Here is a 17,077-nt window from a genome sequence, read left to right as displayed (position 1 = left end):
GAATAGTTTTAGCTCTTGCATTTGGGTCTTTGATCCTTTTTGAGTTAATTTTTGTGTATGGTGTGAGGTAAGAGTCCAGCTGCATTCTGTTGCATGTGGACGTCCAGTTTTCCTAGCACCATTTGTTGAAAATGCTGTCCTTTCCCACATTGAATGACCTTGGTGCCTTCTTTGAATATCAGTTGAACATATATACATTGTCAGTGCTCTCCATTTTATTCCATTGGTCTATATTTCTGTCCTTATGCCAGTACCACATTGTTTTGATTATTGTACATTCGTAATAAATTTTGAAACCAGAAAATGTGAGTCCCCCATCTTTGATCTTATTAAAGGTTTTTTTGTTTGTTTGTTTTACCTACTTGAAGTCCCTTAAGATTCCATATGGATATCTGGATGGATTGTTCAATTTCTGCAAAAATGATGCTATTGAGGTTTTGGTAGGGCTTGCACTGAATGCGTAGATACCCTTGGTAGTATTGTCAGCTTAACAATACTAAGTCTTCCGATCCATGAATATGTGATGTCTTTCCAATGACTTATGCCTTCTTTAATTTCTTTCAGCGATGTATTGTGCTTTTCAGTGTAGAAGTCTTTTGCCTCTTTGGTTAAATTTATTCATAAGTATATTGTTCTGTTTGATGCTATTGTAAGTGGAATCGCTTTAGTTTCCTTTTTCGAAGGTTCATTGTCAGTATATGAACTGCAGCTGATTTTTGTATGTTGACTTTGTATCTTGAAACCCTGCTGATATTGTTTATTAGGTCTAACAGGTTTTTTCGTTGAATCTTCAGGGGTTTTAACATGTAAGATTACATCTTCCAAGAAGAGGGATAATTTTACTTTTTCCTTTCAATTTGGATAACTTTTCTTTCTTTTTCTTGCCTAATTGCTCTGGCTAGGACTTCCAATGCTATCTTGGCTAGAATTAACAGAGGTGGCATCCCTGTATTGCTCTTGATCTTAGGGGAAAAGCTTTTAGTCTTTCACCATTGATATGTTAGTTGTGCACTTTTCATATATAGCCTTTATCATGTGGAGGAACATTTCTGTATTCCTAATTTGAGTGTTTTTATCATGAAATGATGTTGGATTTTATCAAATGCTTTTTCTCAATTGAGATGACCATGTAGTTTGATTTCTTCACTCTATTAATGTGGATGTTACTTTATTTGGTTTTTGTGTGTTGAACCATCTTTCATTGTGGAAATAAATCGTACTTGCTTGTAGTGTTTACAACTTTTAATATTCTGGTGAATTCAGTTTGCTAATGTTTTGTTGAGAATTTTTGCATCGATATTGTTAAGGAATATTACTATGTAGTTTACTTTACTTGTAATGTTTGGCTTTGGTATCAGAACTCATAGAATGAACTTGGAAGTGTTTACCTAGAATTGGAAGAGTTTGAGAAGGACTGTTGTTAACTTGTCTTTTAGGGTTTTGTCAAACTCACCTTTGAAGCCATCTGGTCCTGGGCTTTTATTGTTGGGATATTTTTTATTGCAGATTCACTCTCTTTACTAGTAGTTGTAGGCCTATTCTATTTCTTATTTCTTCATGATTCAACTATGGTTCATTGTGTGTTTCTAGGAATTTACCATTTCATCCAGGGTATCCAATTTGTTGCCATACAAGTGTTCATAGTATTCTCTTATAATTCTTTTTATTTCTACAAAATTGGTAGTAGTGTCCCACTTTCCTTTTTTATTTTATTAATTTGAATCTCTTATTTTATTATAAATCAATCTAGATAAAGATTTGTCAATTTTGTTGATCTTTTCAAGAAGCAATTTTTAATTTCATTGATATTTCTCTATTTTTCTATTCCATAAATTTTTAATCTTTGTTCTGATCTTCATTATTTCCTTCCTTCTCTAGCTTTGGGTTTAGCTTTCTTTTCTTTTTCTGGTTCCATATAGAAAGTTAGTTTACTAATTTGAGATCTTTCTTCTTTTTTAATGCATTGTTTATTGCTATAAATTTCCATCTTGACAGTTCTTTTGCTGCATCCTATATATTCTGTTATGTTGAATTTTCATTTATCTCATAATATTTTATAATTTATCTTGTCATTTCTTCTTTGACCCTTTCGTTGTTTAAAATTATATTAATTTCCATATATTCATGAATTTTTCAAATTTCCTTTTACTGTTGATTTCTAACTTCATTCCTTTGTGATTGGAAAAGATACTTAGATGAATCCCATTGTTTAAAATTTGTTGAAACTTATTTTGTCTAACATGTAATCTGTCCTGGAGAATATTCCACGTGCACTTGAGAAAAATGTGAATTCTACTATTGTCAGGTAGAGTGTTCTGTACATATCTGTTTGGTACAGTTGGTTTATATTTTGTTCACAGCCTCTGTTCCCTTATTGTGTCTGGTTGTTTTATCCACTCACATTCTCTGTTCCCCTATTTCTCTGTTTCCTTATATGTTGTCCAGTTGTTTTATTCATTATTCAAAGTGGGGTACTGAAGTTCCAACCTTTATTGTAGAGTTGTCTATTTCTCCCTGAAATTATATCAGTGTTTGCCTCATAAATTTTGGAGCTCTAATGTTTGGTGCATATGTTTACAGTTGTTTTCTTTTCTTATTGAATTGACTGTTTTATGAATATATAATGTCCTTTTTGGCCTTTTGTAATACTTTTTTACTTAAAGTCTGTTTTGTCTAATACAATCACCCTGACTCTCTGTGAGTTTCTGTTTACATGGAATATCTTTCTATTCTCTCATTTTCAAGATATTTGTGTCCTTACATCAAAAGTGAGTCTGTTACAGATGGCGTATATGTAGATCTTTTTTGTTAGCCCATTCTGCCAACTCATGGCTGTTTTCTGGAGAGTCTAATTATTCACATTTAAAGTAATTAGGATGAGTGATGTCAGCATCATGGCAGAGTGAGCTCTTCCCTTTGTCTCTCCTCTCTGGTACAACCAGTAGGACATCCATTGACCAAGAGAGGACGCCCTACACAGCACACCAGAACACCTGAGAGATCCACACATTTACACATCTGAAGGTAGGTGGACTGGACCTCCAGGAGGCAGTGGAGTTAGGGGAGCAGCCCTCTCCCCTTCCGGCAGCAGCAAGTCCAACAGTGGTCCTCCCAGCAGCAGGGACTGCATCCAAAATGCAGATACCCCTGGTAGGGGCAGTGGTGCCCTGACCTGAGTGCATTGGCACTGAAGAGCAGAGCCTGCAGGAACAGCAACAGCACTCGTGGCTCCACCCTGCCCCTCCTCCAGCAGTGGCGGGTGGCACTCCTGACCTGGCACTTCAGGAAATAAAATGATGCTGGTGAGCCAGTCCCCTCCTCCTCCCCCAGCAGTGGTAACTCCAACTCTGGTCCTTCTAGCAGCAAGGGCTGTGTCCAAAATGTGGATACCCCTGAAAGTGACAGTGGTGCCCTGACTTGAGGTTTGAAAAAGCACATGGCAGTCAGAGCCCATTGGCTGCAGGAACAGCAGTGGCACCTATGACTCAGCTGCTACCCCCTCCCCCACAGTGACAGAAGGCTCCGGTGATCTGAGGCCTCAGGAAACACAGTGGCACACATAGCTTAGGCCCTATCACTCCCACAGCAGTGGCAGGTGGCACCTGCAACCAGTGGCTTCAGGAGCCCCAGCAGTACCCATGCCCTAGGCCTGAGTGGCCCCACCCCCAACAATGGCCCTATCAGTAGCGAGGGCTACCTACAAGAACCCAGGACTCTGGCAGTGACAGTGACACCTGTGAACACAGTGCCCCTGGCAGCAATGCTGGCAACACCTCCAGATGTCCCAGGAGCAGCAGCACAGGTGGTGTACATGGCAGCCCCACCTGAGCCCATGGAGAGCCAGTTGGAGAACACAAGACTCAGGCAGCAGAGGTGCTCGCAGCCTGGTGACCTCAATGGTGACACCCACGACTGCAGTGACAGTGTGAGTGCAAGGCACCAGCACACTCAGAGGCACAAGCAGCACAAGGAGGGCACTCATGATGCCTCTAGCAGAGGCAGTGTAGGATGAAAAGTTCAGGCTCTCAAATATAATCAGAAGCATCTTGGAATCAAAGTCACCAAATTACCCACATAAGAAATATGTTTGCTACCACAGAAGTGCCGACAGAGAACAACTCATCAAGCACCAAGAAGAATAATGGTATCATGGTAGCACAAATATAATATGGCAACTCTCCAGAAACCAAACTTGAAGTCACAGAAGATTGTGGTCTAACTAACGTAGAATTCAAAATAGTTGTCGTGAAGAAACTCATTGGGCCAGCCCCATGGCCAAGTGCTTAACTTCATGTGCTCTACTCTGAGGGCCCAGGGTTTTGGTGGTTTGGATCCTGGGTGCAGATATGACACTGCTCATCAAGCCACACTGAGGCAGCATCCCACATGGCACAGCCAGAAGGACCTACAGGTAGAATATACAACTATGTACTGTGGGCTATGGAAAGAAGAAGGGGGAGGAGGAGGAATAGGGGGACGAGGGGGAGGTGTGCAGGGGAGGGGGAGAAGGAGAAGGAGGAGGAGGAGGAGGAGGAGAAGGAGACAGAGAAGAAAAAAGGGAAGACTTGCAACAGATGTTAGTACAGGTACCAATCTTTAAAAAACAAAAAAAAGAAAGTGAGTTACAAGAATACTCAGAAAGAGTTCAGTGAGCTCAGGAATAAAATTAATGAACAGAAGGAGTACTTAACCAAAGAGATTGAATCTCTAAAAAAAACCAATAAGAAATCCTGGACATGAAGAACACAATTAATGAAAGCATTGGAAATAGAGCAGACAATATGGAAGAGAGAATTAGTGAGCTCCAATGTAGAAGTCTAGAGATGATTCAGGTGGGAGATAGAGAACTAAGATTTGTAAAAATAAATAATTTCTACAAGACATCAGACTCAGTTAGGAAAAGCAACATAAGGACAATGGGTATCCCAGAAAGAGAAAAGATGGGTAAAGGAGCAGAGAGCTTATTTAAAGAAATAACAGCTGAGGACCTCCAAAACCTGGGGAAGAAAAAGGAAATACAAGTATGTGAAGCTAACAGAACTCCTAATTATCTCAATGCAAAAAGACCTTATTATCCAAGGCATATTATATTAAAACTGTGGTAAGTCAATGAAAAAGAAAGAACATTAATCTCAGCCACAGAGAAGAGAACAGCTTATCAAGGAATCTCCATCAGGGCATCAGTGGATTTCTCAGCAGAAACTCTACAGACTAGGAAAGAGTGGATTGATATATTCAAAATATTGAAAGGCAAAAACTGTCAGCCAAGGACACTCTATGCAGTGAAGTTATCCTTCAGATATAAAGGAGAAATAAAGGCTTTCCCAGATGAAAAAAACGCTGAGGGAGTGCATCACCACTGATCTGGCTTACAAGAAATCTTGAAAGAAGCACTCCTACCAGAGAGAAAAAGGCAGAGGTATACAACACTTTTACCCAAGTAATAAATAGACAGAATGGGAAAATTGCTACTCTATTTCAGAATATGTTAATAAACACTTATTTATGACAAAGGATAAAGGGAAAGAAAGCATCAAAATAGCTGTAACCACTTCAATTTAGTAACAAACTCACAATACAAAAAATGATATTTTGTGACAAGAAAAGCATGGAAAGGGAAGAGGAAAAGGACTGAACCTGTATCGTCTGATGGAAATAAGGTGTCATCAGCAGAAAAAGAAGTATCCCACCTATGAGATCGTTTATACAAACTTCATGGTAACCAGAAAACAAAAAATCAGCGCAGGGTCACAAAAGATGAAAAAGTGGAAACTGAGAAACACATCATGGAAAAAGGCCAAACCTAAATGGCAGACAGAAATACAAGAGAAGGAAAACAATGGAAATATAGGACAACCAGAAAACAAAATATAAAATGGCAGTAATAAGCCCTCATATATCAATTATCATAATAAATGTAAATGGATTGATTTCACCAGTCAAAAGACACAGAGTGCTAAATGGATTAAAAAACAAGACCCAATTATAAGCTGCCTCCAGGAATCATATCTCCACTCTAAAGGCAAACATAGGGTCAGAGTGAAGGGATAAATGTTGATGCTGTCAGCAAATGGCAACTGAAAAAGCCTGGTGTAGCCATACTGATATCAGAAAAACAGACTTCAAGAAAAAAAAGATAACGAGAGACAAAGATGGACATTGTATAATGGTAAAAAGGGACATTCCACCAAGAAGACGTAACACATTTATATATATGCACCTAACACAGGAGCACCAATGTATATAAAGCAACTATGACCAGATCCTAAAGGGAGAAATTGACAGCAACACAGTAATGGTAGGGTACCTTAACACCACACTTACATCAGTGGATAGATCATCCAGACAGAAAGTCAACAAGGAGATAGTGGCCTTAAGTGAAAGACTAGACAAGATGGCCTTAATAGATAATATATAGAACATTCCACCCCCAAACTGAAGAATACATATTCTTCTCAAGTGTACATTGATCATTCTCAAAGATAGATCATATGTTGGGAAGCAAAGCAAGCCTTAATAAATTTAAGAAGATTGAAATCATATCAAGCATGTTTTCTGACCATAATGCTATGAAACCAGAAGTCAACTACAAGAAAAAACCTGGGAAAGTCACAGATATGTGAAGACTAAACAACATGCTGCTGAACAACTATTGGACCAATGAAAAAATCAAAGTAGAAATCAAAAAATACCTGAAGACAAATGAAAATGAGAACACACTGTACCAAAACCTATGGGGTGCAGCAAAAGCAGTACTAAGAGGGAAATCTTTAGCAATACAGGCCTACCTCAAAAAATAAGAAGAATCTTAAATAAATAGTCTAACACTAACACTATACCTAAAAGAACTAGGAAAAGTGAAGAAACAAAGCCTAAAATCAGTATAAGGAAGGAAACAATAAAAATTAGAGCAGAAATAAATGAAATAGACACTAAAAAGACAATAGAAATGATCAACAAAACTGAGAGCTAGGGTCCAGCCCTGTGGCTGAGTGGTTAAGTTTGCATACTCTACTTCAGTGGCCCAGGTTTGCTAGTTCACTGGTTCAGATCCTGGATGTAGACCTAGCACCACTTGTCAGGCCATGCTGTAGCACCATCCCCCATAGAAGAACTAGAATGATCTGCAAATAGGATATACAACTATGTACTGGGGCTTTGGGAAGAAAACAAAAAAGGAAGATTGGCAACAGAGGTTAGCTCAGGGCCAATCTTCAAAAAAAATGTTGCATTAAAAAGAAACACAAATACTAAGAGCTGATTCTTTGAAGAGTTAAACAAAACTAAGTTCTTAGCTAGACTCACTAAGAAAAAGAGAGAGGTGGCTCAATAAATTAAATCAGAAATGAAGGAGGAGAAATTACAGTGGACACCACAGAAATAAGAAAGATTATAAGAGAATACCATGAAAAACTATATGCCAACAAATTGGTTAACCTAGAAGAAATGAATAAATTCTCAGAATCATACAACCTCCCAAAACTTAATCAAGAAGAAATAGAGACTCTGAATAGATCAATCACGAGTAAAGAGATTGGAAACAGTAATCAAAACCTCCTAAAAAACAAAAACCAGATGGCTTCTCTGGTGAATTCTAGCAAACATTCAAAGAAGTCTTAATACCTATCCTTCTCAAACTCTTCCAAAAAATTGAAGAAGCCAGGATGCTTCCTAACTCATTTTTAGAGGCCAACAGTACCCAGATACCATAACCAGACAAGGTCAACACAAAAAAGGAAAATTACTGGCCAATATTGCTAATAAACTTAAATGCAAAAATTCTCAACAAAATATTATCACATCGAATACAACAATACATTAAAAGGATCATACTCTATAATCAAATAGGATTTATTCCAGGTTTCTGGGATGGTTCAACATCTGCAAATCAATCAACTGATATATCACATTAACAAAGTGAAGAATTAAAAATCACATGATCATCTTGATAGATACAGAGAAAGCGTTTGACAAGATTCAACATCCATTTACAATAAAAACTCTGGATAAAATGGGTATAGAAGGAAAGTGCCTCAACATAATGAAGGCCACACGTGACAAATGCACAGCCAGCATCATACTCAATGGTGAAAAACTGAAAGCTATTCCTCTAAGAGCAGGAGGAAGACAAGGATGCTCACCCTCACTACTCTTATTCAACATGGTATTGGAAGTACTAGCCAAAGCAATTAGGAAAGAAAAAGAAATAAATGTATCCAAATTGGAAAAGAAGGAGTAAAACTCTATTTGCAGATGACATGATTTTGGTGTTTATAAAACACCACAGAATCCACAAAAACCCTATTAAAAAATTTAAAAGTACAGTACGGTTGTATGGTACAAAATCAACATACAAAAATCAGTTGCATTTCTATACACTAACAAGGAACTAACAGAAAAAGAAATCAAGAATACAATGCCAGTTACAATTGCAACAAAAAGAATAAAATACCTAGGTATAAACTTAACCAAGGAGGTGAAAGACTTGTACACTGAAAACAATGAGACATCATTGAAAGAAATTGAAGCCATAAAGGAATAGAAATATATTCCATGCTCACGAATTGGAAGAATTAACCTAGTTAAAATGTCCATATTACCTAAAGCAATCTACAGGTAAAATGCAATCCCAATCAGAATCCCAATGACATTTTTCATGGAATTAGAACAAAGAATCCCAAAATTTATATAAAATAACAAAAGATTTCAAATAGCCAAAGCAATCCTGAGAAAAAAAAATAAAGTTAGAGCGATCACACTCTGATTTCAAAACAAACTACAAAGCTAGAGGAACCAAAACAGCATGTTACTGGCACAAAAACAGACACATAGATCAATGGAACAGAATTGAGAGCCCAGAAATGAACCCACACATCTATGGACAGCTAATTTTCAACAAAGGAGCCAAGAATGTACAATGGAGAAAGGCAATTCTCTTCAATAAATGGTGTTGGGAAAACTGAACAGCCACATGCAAAAGAATGAAAGTGGATCATTATCTTACACTATATACAAAAGTTAACTCAAAATGGATTAAAAACTTGAATGTAAGACCTGAAACCATAAAACTCCTAGAAGACAACATAGGTAGTATGCTCTTTGACATTGATCTTAGCAGTATCTTTTTGAATATCATGTCTCCTCCAGCAGGGGAAACAAAAGAAAAACTAAACAAATGGAGCTACATCAAACTAAAAAAGCTTTTACACAGCAGAGGAAACCATCAACAAAATGAAAAGACAGCCCACCAACTGGGATAAAATATTTGCTAATCATGTACCAATAAGGGTTAATATCCAAAATATATAAAGAACTCATACGACTCAACAACAACAAAAACTGACAACCCAATACAAAAATGGGCAGGGGATTTGAACAGACATTTTTCTGAAGAAGATATACAGATGGCCAAGAGGCACTTAGAAAGATGTTCAACATCACTAATTATTTGGAAAATGCAAATCAGAGCTCCAATGAGAAAGCACCTCAAACCCTTCAGAATAGCTATAATTAACAAGACAAGAAATAACAAGTGTTGGAGAGGATCTGGAGAAAAAGGAACCCTCATACATCATACACACTGCTGGTGGGAATGTAAATTGGTACAGCCACTATGGAGATTTCTCAGGAAAATAAAAATAGAACTACTATATGATCCACCTATTCCACTTCTATGTATTTATCCAAAGAAGATTAAAACACTAATTTGAAAAGATATATGTTCATTGCAGTATTATTCACAATCACCAAGACTCACAAGTAACCTAGGTGCTCATCAATGGATGAATGGGTAAAAAAGATGTGGTGTGTATATATATACAATGGAATACTACTCAGCCATAAAAAAGATGAAATTGTGTCATTTGCAACAACATAGATGGACCTTGAGGATATTATGCTAAGTCAAATACGTCATACAGATAAAAGGCAATTAATGTGGGACTTCCTTCATCTGTGGAAAATAAACACATAGATATGGAGAACAGATTGGTGGCTACCAGATGGGAAGGAGGTAGAGGTAGGGCGAAAGAGGTAAAGGGGCATATGTGTATGGTGATGGATGGAAACTAGAGTTTTGATGGTGAACATGATGCAGTCTATACCAGAAGTTGAAATATAATGATGTACACTTGAAATTTGTATAATATTATAAACCAATGTGACCTGAATTAAATACGTAAATAGGTAAATAAATAAGTAAATACTATATGGAAAGACTTCTGCCATTTTTCTATTTCTTCCTGTATGTCTTCTAGGTTTTTTGGTTTTTATTTTCTTCATTTCTGCCTACTTATGCCTTTACCTGATTTGTTTATAATGACAGGTTTTAACTCTCTTATTTCCTTTGTGTATAACCTATTATATATATTTTCTTTATGGTTACATGAACATTAAATGTAACTGCTAAAGTTATAACAATCTAAGTAGAATTGATGCCATCTTAATTTCTATCTCATACAAAAACTCTACTCCTGAACTGCTGCAAACCCCCTTTTTTGTTATCAATGTCCCAAATTACACCTTTACACGGTGTGTCCAATAACGTAGATTTATGACTTTAATGCGTTTATATTAAATTCTGTAGAGAATAAAATATTCGGTTAGGAACGAAGATTTTAAGAATGCCAGCTTTTCTATTTGTTCTTATTGATCTTTATCAGAAACATTTTCTTGTTCATATGGCTTCAAGTTATTGTCTTGTGTCCTGTTTTAACTGGAAGGACTCCCTGTATCATTTCTTATAAGGAAAATCCAGTGGAAATGAACTCCCTCTGCTTTTATTTATTTGTGAATATTTTAGTTTCTCCCTCACTTATGATGGACAATTTTGCAGTGTTGCATTCTCACTTGACTTGTTTTTCTGTCAGTACTTTAAATATATCCTTTACCAGCTTCTGGCCTCCAAGGTTTCTGATGAGAAGTCATCTTACTGAGGACTGCTTGTATGTCACAAGTGTCTTTTCTCTTGCCTGCTCAAGATTCTCACTTTGCCGTTGCCTTTCAATAGTTTGATAAGGTGTCTTGGTGTGGGTCTCTTTAGTTTATTGCACTTGGAATAAGTTGAGATTCTTGGATTTATCGATTCATGTATTTCATCAAAATGTGGAAAATTTCTGGCTATTTCCTCAAATGATGTTTCTGCTCCTTTCTTGCATCTCCTTCTAGGATTCCTACTATGTATATATTGGTCTGCTTAAAAGTATTGCACAGTCCCTTAGACTCTGATTACTTTCTTCATTCTTTTGTCTTTCTGCTCCTGACACTCCATAATTTCACTTGTTCTATCATCAACTTTGTTGATTCTTTGTTCTGCTTGCAGAAACCTGCTATTGAACTACTCTGATAAACTTTTCAATTCAGTTGTTGAACTTTATTGAATTTCTTTGGTTTTTAATAATTTATATCTCTTTGTTCACATGTTGTTTTCCTGCTTTCCTTTGTTTCTTTGCCCTTATTTTCCCTTACCTCTGAGTATATTTAAGATAGTTGCCCTAAGTCTTTGGCTCCTAAGTTAGTTCCTTTGTTTGAGCCATGTTCTCCCATTTCTTTGTATGTTTTGTAATTTTTTTTGTTGCAAATTGGGTTATTATTCTTCTAATGTGGTAGCTGTAGAAATTTTGAATTCCCAAGGAGTTACTGGGGTGTTTTTCTTTTGTTTGTTATTGTAGAAGTGTGTAGAATTCCGTTTATTTCAAAACTTTTCTGAACTTGTTTTGCAAAGAATATTCCTTGTTGTGTGTGATCAGTGGAGTTTCTATTCCTTTAGCTCATATTCAGCTAATGTTTTCACAGAGAATTTCTTGAATGCCAGGAGTTGAAACAAACATAAAACCACCACAGAAATTTAAAAAATCACACATACAGGGAGAGCAGCCACCTCTCTCAACCTTTGCAGAATGGTTATTTGCTGAGCGTTTCTGTATCACTTAGCCAGCTTGTTCTGGACCTAAGGTTCACCCCCAAGGGAAAGCTTGGGTCGTCTTAGGATTTTTCTGAGTGTGCTTCTGGCCTGGCCACCTGTGTGACTCTAAATTTATCTGTGCTCACAGCTGCTTTTGAATATACGAATTGCGCTCAGCCAGGTTACAACAGACGTGCACAACCATTTGTAAGTAAGGTCTACATCACTCTCCTGGTTCAAGGAGAACTTGGAACTGGGCCACCGATCAAGGCCACAACTGCCACCGCTCTCACTTACTCATTGAGCCCTAGGTTGCCCTCCATGACCTTGAATAGTGTGGACCTACAGAGATGTGGGGTTGCAAAGACCTTTGGCCCTGGGCAGGTAGGGCACACATAAGTGCTTCCCACCTGCACAGAAGAAGCCCCAAGGCCCCAACCCTCTTCAGCCTCCTCACCCTCCATCCAGGGACTAAAGTGGGAGCTGATGGGAGTGAGAAAATGAAAGTAGGGACAGGAAGGATCTGCAAATTTTCTCAGGGCAGAACATGATGACACAGAACAGCAGTGGCCCGGGCCTGGCCCCTCCACTGGCAGTGGTGCTCACAAGGGCCTTCCATGTTCAGAGTGGCTCAGCTTTGCAGGATGATAAGAAAGAAGAGAAATAAAATAGTCTGGGTAGTGCATCCTCCCTGGCCTAAGGCCAGGGCTCCTGTTGGGCTGTCTGTAAGTGGGGGACCACGAGAGCCAACATATCAGAATCACTGGAGGCTTTTACAACCAGCATGTCCTCCATCATTCCTTGTCTAACAGCCCGACCTAAGTCACCGACCATCTGGGTTTGCCACTAAAGGTTTCTCATCCCCAAGCACACGGGTCTGGTCAGTCGCCCTGCCCACCACTTACACTGGTGAAAGTCACCACTAGAGCAGCCTACTGAGTCCCTGAGGGTGTGTGGTAGCCTTCAGCTACATGGAGAAGTGGGGAGGAGCTTGCTAAAGGGCCTGCTGGACAGTGGGGAGGAGGACACTCAGCCCACTCGGTGGACACGCCTCTTCCCTCAGACTCAGATCTCCTTTGTTTTCAGGTCAGACAGCGTGAAGCACCACTGGGAGGACGTTTACAAATTTGTGGAAGAAGTGGTGAAGACGTACCCAAAGTATGGCTGGTGTTTTCCTCTGCCAGGCAGAGTACACAGCTGTTCACCCTCAGTTGGCAGCGCAGGCCCTTGGGTCGGGAGCACAGAGCGCAGGGCAGTGTTCAGAAGCAGGGAGGAAGCACAGATCACACTGGTTCCACTGGGTCCAGCAGCTTTGGTTGGCTTCTTCCTGGGTTTCAGGCTGTACTGCAGGGGACACAGTTTGTCCCTGAGGACCTCACTGACTAGGAAACAGATAAGCCAATAAGACGGAAATGAACCACCTGGTTAAACAGTGCTGAGAGCCACAGGAAAAGGGCAAAGGACTTATAAGGCAGCTTAAAGGAAGAAGCAACAACTCCTAGAGAAAAAAGTCTATGGTGGCTTCTCATAGGATGTGGGAATTGAACTAGGTCTTGAAGGATGGGGAAGCACTGCATAACAGGAGCCATCAAGGAGACTTCCTGTGGACAGAGTGATCTGGCTGGAGGGTAGGGTTAACTCAGGGGCGGGCAGGGAGATGAAACTGGACAGGACAGCTTGGGGCCAGGGTCATCAGGGCCCCAAATGCCAGGCCATGGTGCTGGGATTTCCTGCTGTAGGCAATAGGGAGCTACAGATGATTTTTGAGCAGAGGTCTGACATGATCATGGTTGTCCTCCGTGGAGAAAAGTCTGATAATTGTGGATAAAATAGTTGGAACAATAGCCAGGAACGGTAGGAAACTCTCTAGGGACCTGTGTAGCAATTTAGCTAAAAGATAATGAGGGTCAGAGAACCAGAAGATACTGGACAGGGAGAGGAAAGGGAGTGGTTTATATAGATACCTGTCATGAGAGAGAATAAATTCTTTGAGATGAGAGTAGAGATGAGACAGGGCGACAGGCAAGGAAGGAAGGTGGTGAAGATCCAGAGAATTTCCCAGCAGAAGCTAGACAGTTGAGAGACCGTCCTGCAGGAGTGTGTGGGTGTCTGTGTCCTTGTACGTGCACCGTGTGCATGCCTGTGTGTGCGAGTCTGAGAGTGAGGGAGTTTTAGGGTGTTGGGGGTATAGGGATGGGGCAGAATGCCATCCGGGCACTCTCTGCCACAAGGCCGCATGTCTCCACAAGCCGCAGAATCCTTCACTGAAGTTACTGGGACCTCTGGGGGTTTGTATAATGGTCCCAAAGGGGAAAAGTTGGGGTGGGCAACAGGGAAGGTGGCATGCACCCCATCCCTGGCTCCACATTAGCCTCATTTTGAGCCTGTGTTTATGGCTTCTCACAAGTACGTGCTTCCTCCCCAGCCCGAAACTGCGGATATCGTTCATCACCTACTCCACAGAGGGCCACACCCTCATGAACCTCACCTCAGACAGGTAAGTGCTGCTTTGATCCAAAGGCTGGCCCTGTGGGTGGGGCTGCAGGGAGAGCCAGGGAGCTGAGGGCTTCCCTGAGACCTCAGGGGGGGAACCCTGGTGCACTAGCTATACCCCTGTGCTTCTAGACCATCTCCGCCCCATAAGTCCCACCCTCCACCCTCCTGAGTCCTTCCCTGGGCACTCTACCCTTAGAACGGGCTGGTTGGGAGGACTCCTGGGAGCTGGTGGAACCAACATTCTGGGCCGCCGTGAACAGTGGCCTGTGTTGGGCACCTGCTGTGGGTGTCACTCTCTGCCCTGGGCCAGTGGAGGAAGGCGGAAGACAGTCAGAAGCAGGGAGGAAGGGACGGGCAGCGTCAAAGTCGGGGGGGCTTCAGTGGGGGGGAGCTGGGTCCCTTGGTGGGTCTGACACAGGGGAGCCCGTGAGATGGGGTCCTGACCAGCAGGCTGGGCTGAGGTGCAGGAGGGAGGCATGACGTGCCCGCATCCTAGGAGGGCTGAGCAGGTGCCCACAGGCCCGGAGGAAGGCAGTCCTGGGCTTCTGAGTAGTTTGGAGGTTCGAGTTCCCATGGATACAAATGACTGGAACCCAACTCAGAGTGGGTGGAGCACCAGAGCGGGGGGAGGACATTTAGGACTGATGGGTCCCAGGATTTGTGGGACAGAGCCACTGCTCAGGACCTTGGAGAGAAGCCAAGCACCACACAATGAGCAGGAAGAGCCAGGCTGCAGGGGAGGGCGTGTGGGGGTCCCAGGGCATGGGCACAGACTCCCATGTCTGACTCCCAGGAGAAGCAGGGACTGGGCTGGCGGCTCCATGGCCTAGGGGAAGGCGAGGTTTTGTGTGTGCCTGTGGTTCCTATTTGGGAGAGAGAGACTGAGTGGGTTTGAGGTGGAAGAAAGCAAGTCCATGGGGAGGGACTCTGGCAGGTGGCAGAGACAGAGGCAGCGGGGGCGGGGCACGGACCTCAGGTGGAGGAGCGGCCCTGGGGGAGAGGAAGACCACTGCCTCCCCCAGGGCAGGGGCTCAGGGCCCAGACCATGAGAAGCTGTGTGAGGCTCCTGGAGGGCCTCCCAGGTCATCTCTGGTGAGCGAAGGTGGGGCTGTCTTCCCCATGGGGGGGTGTCAGGAATGGGTGTGGAGCTCAGGGGAGCAGAAAAGATGTGAGCTCGTGTGAGTTTAGGGGGGTGATATTTTAAGAGGAGGGGCATTTGCCGAGGTTGCTAGGAGCCTGTGGTCCCTTGGGAGCACAGCTGGGAGCAGGGGGTGACTTGGGCTGCTGGGGCAGCAGCAGGGAGAGCTCGAGGGGGCGAGAGCACAGCCTGGCTGAGCTGGGTGCTGGCCGGAGGCTGGGAGGCTGAGAGTTGCAGCATATTGGGGGTGCTACTGACAAAACAGAAGACTTCTAGATGTTCAGAGAGGGGGGCGGGTGTGTGTGCTGGGCTGGGCAGGGCCTGGGTTGGCCTCCGCTGGCCATGGGTCCAGGCTGCCTCACGTCCTGGGCTGGGCTGGGCAGGGCTGGACCCGGGGCTCTCAGCTCTCCTCCCGTGGCAGCATCTCTTCTGCCTTCAGCAAGAGGCCAGCCTTCAGGGCCACGGTCTCCTGAGCCTTGCTGTGCCCACTCAGCCCTGTCACATCGGATAAACCTGGACCCAAGACCACCCCCTGCTGTGTCGCAGTCCCAGCCTGTGCTTCTGCATTAACAGCGCCTGACAGGCCACCTCCCCAAGGCAGCCTGGGACCATGGCATTTCCGCCTGCTTGGACAGCCCTCAGGGCCACTGCCCCAGCTTTGGTCCTTTCCTTCAGGACACATGAGGTCCAGGAGCTGAGCCCTCTAATTAAACAGCTTTGTTACTTCCTTTAGCACCAACTACAGAATGGGGAGAGGCTTGGAGGCACTGAGTCATCCTTGGGGGTCTGTGGCAGGGACGATAGGAGCAGGGGGCATCAAATGGATGACCTTCTCCAAACTCAGCTTTACCTGTTGGAGGACCGCATGCTCTGCCGAGGGGCCCTTGGGTGCTTTGCGGTCCTGCCAGTCACATTGTGTGTGCCACAGTCACAGGGACATCCTGGATACTCCCACTCCCACATGGATGGTCAAGGCAGGGCCCTTGGTGAGGTCCCCTGAGGTCTGCGTGCCTGAGACAGGGGGAGCCCATGGAAATCCAGCTGTACCCATGGGACCAGACAACCACTGCCCCCCTCACGTCTCCAGTTGGGGGACATGAAGCCCTGTTGGTTTCAAAGACACAGGGTGGGCGGGCCATGACAGGGCCACTTGACTGAGTCCTCTGCTGTCCAGGCCGCTCAGCACAGGGCGGAATGGCGCCAGGACAGCGTGGGGCTGGTTTTCAACCGTCAGCCCCCCATTCCGCCTCAACCCCCTTTCTGATTTTCTTCAGAAATGAGATACATGATGGTCTTGACCGGCTTAAGAATGTGGTGCCTTCAGGAGACACAAACATGCAGGAGGGGTTTAAAAAGGTACAGCCCGCTGGCGCTCTGGGGATTTGCTCTGCTTGTCAAGTTCCTAGAGTGCTGTTGGCTGAGCTCACTGCCTCTCAACCTTCCTTCCTGTTGTTGCAGGCCAATGAGCAGATCCAACAAGTGTACTCCAAAGGTAAGCTGCCTGCTGACTCCTCATGGGCAGGTCCATCTGGGACGGAGCC

At 42.8% G+C, this 17,077-nt stretch overlaps 1 protein-coding gene across 4 annotated transcripts in view; it reads left to right on the top strand.

Moving 5' to 3' along the window:
- The window catches only part of LOC103541549 (anthrax toxin receptor-like), a 63,519-nt gene that overhangs the window by 6,626 nt on the left and 39,816 nt on the right, over positions 1–17,077 (top strand). For all 4 annotated transcript variants that reach the window (XM_070616226.1, XM_070616215.1, XM_070616208.1 and 1 more), the window contains exons 2-5: positions 12,989–13,060; positions 14,328–14,399; positions 16,811–16,892; positions 16,995–17,028. In XM_070616226.1, the coding sequence (XP_070472327.1) occupies positions 12,989–13,060; positions 14,328–14,399; positions 16,811–16,892; positions 16,995–17,028 (260 nt within the window). The remainder of the gene's footprint in view (positions 1–12,988; positions 13,061–14,327; positions 14,400–16,810; positions 16,893–16,994; positions 17,029–17,077) is intronic.

The sequence above is a fragment of the Equus przewalskii genome, chromosome 1, assembly GCF_037783145.1.
Source record: "Equus przewalskii isolate Varuska chromosome 1, EquPr2, whole genome shotgun sequence".
Classification (NCBI taxonomy): Eukaryota; Metazoa; Chordata; class Mammalia; order Perissodactyla; family Equidae; genus Equus; species Equus przewalskii.
The sequence above is the reverse complement of the archived record's forward strand: the minus strand, read 5'-3'. Positions and strand labels throughout refer to the sequence as shown.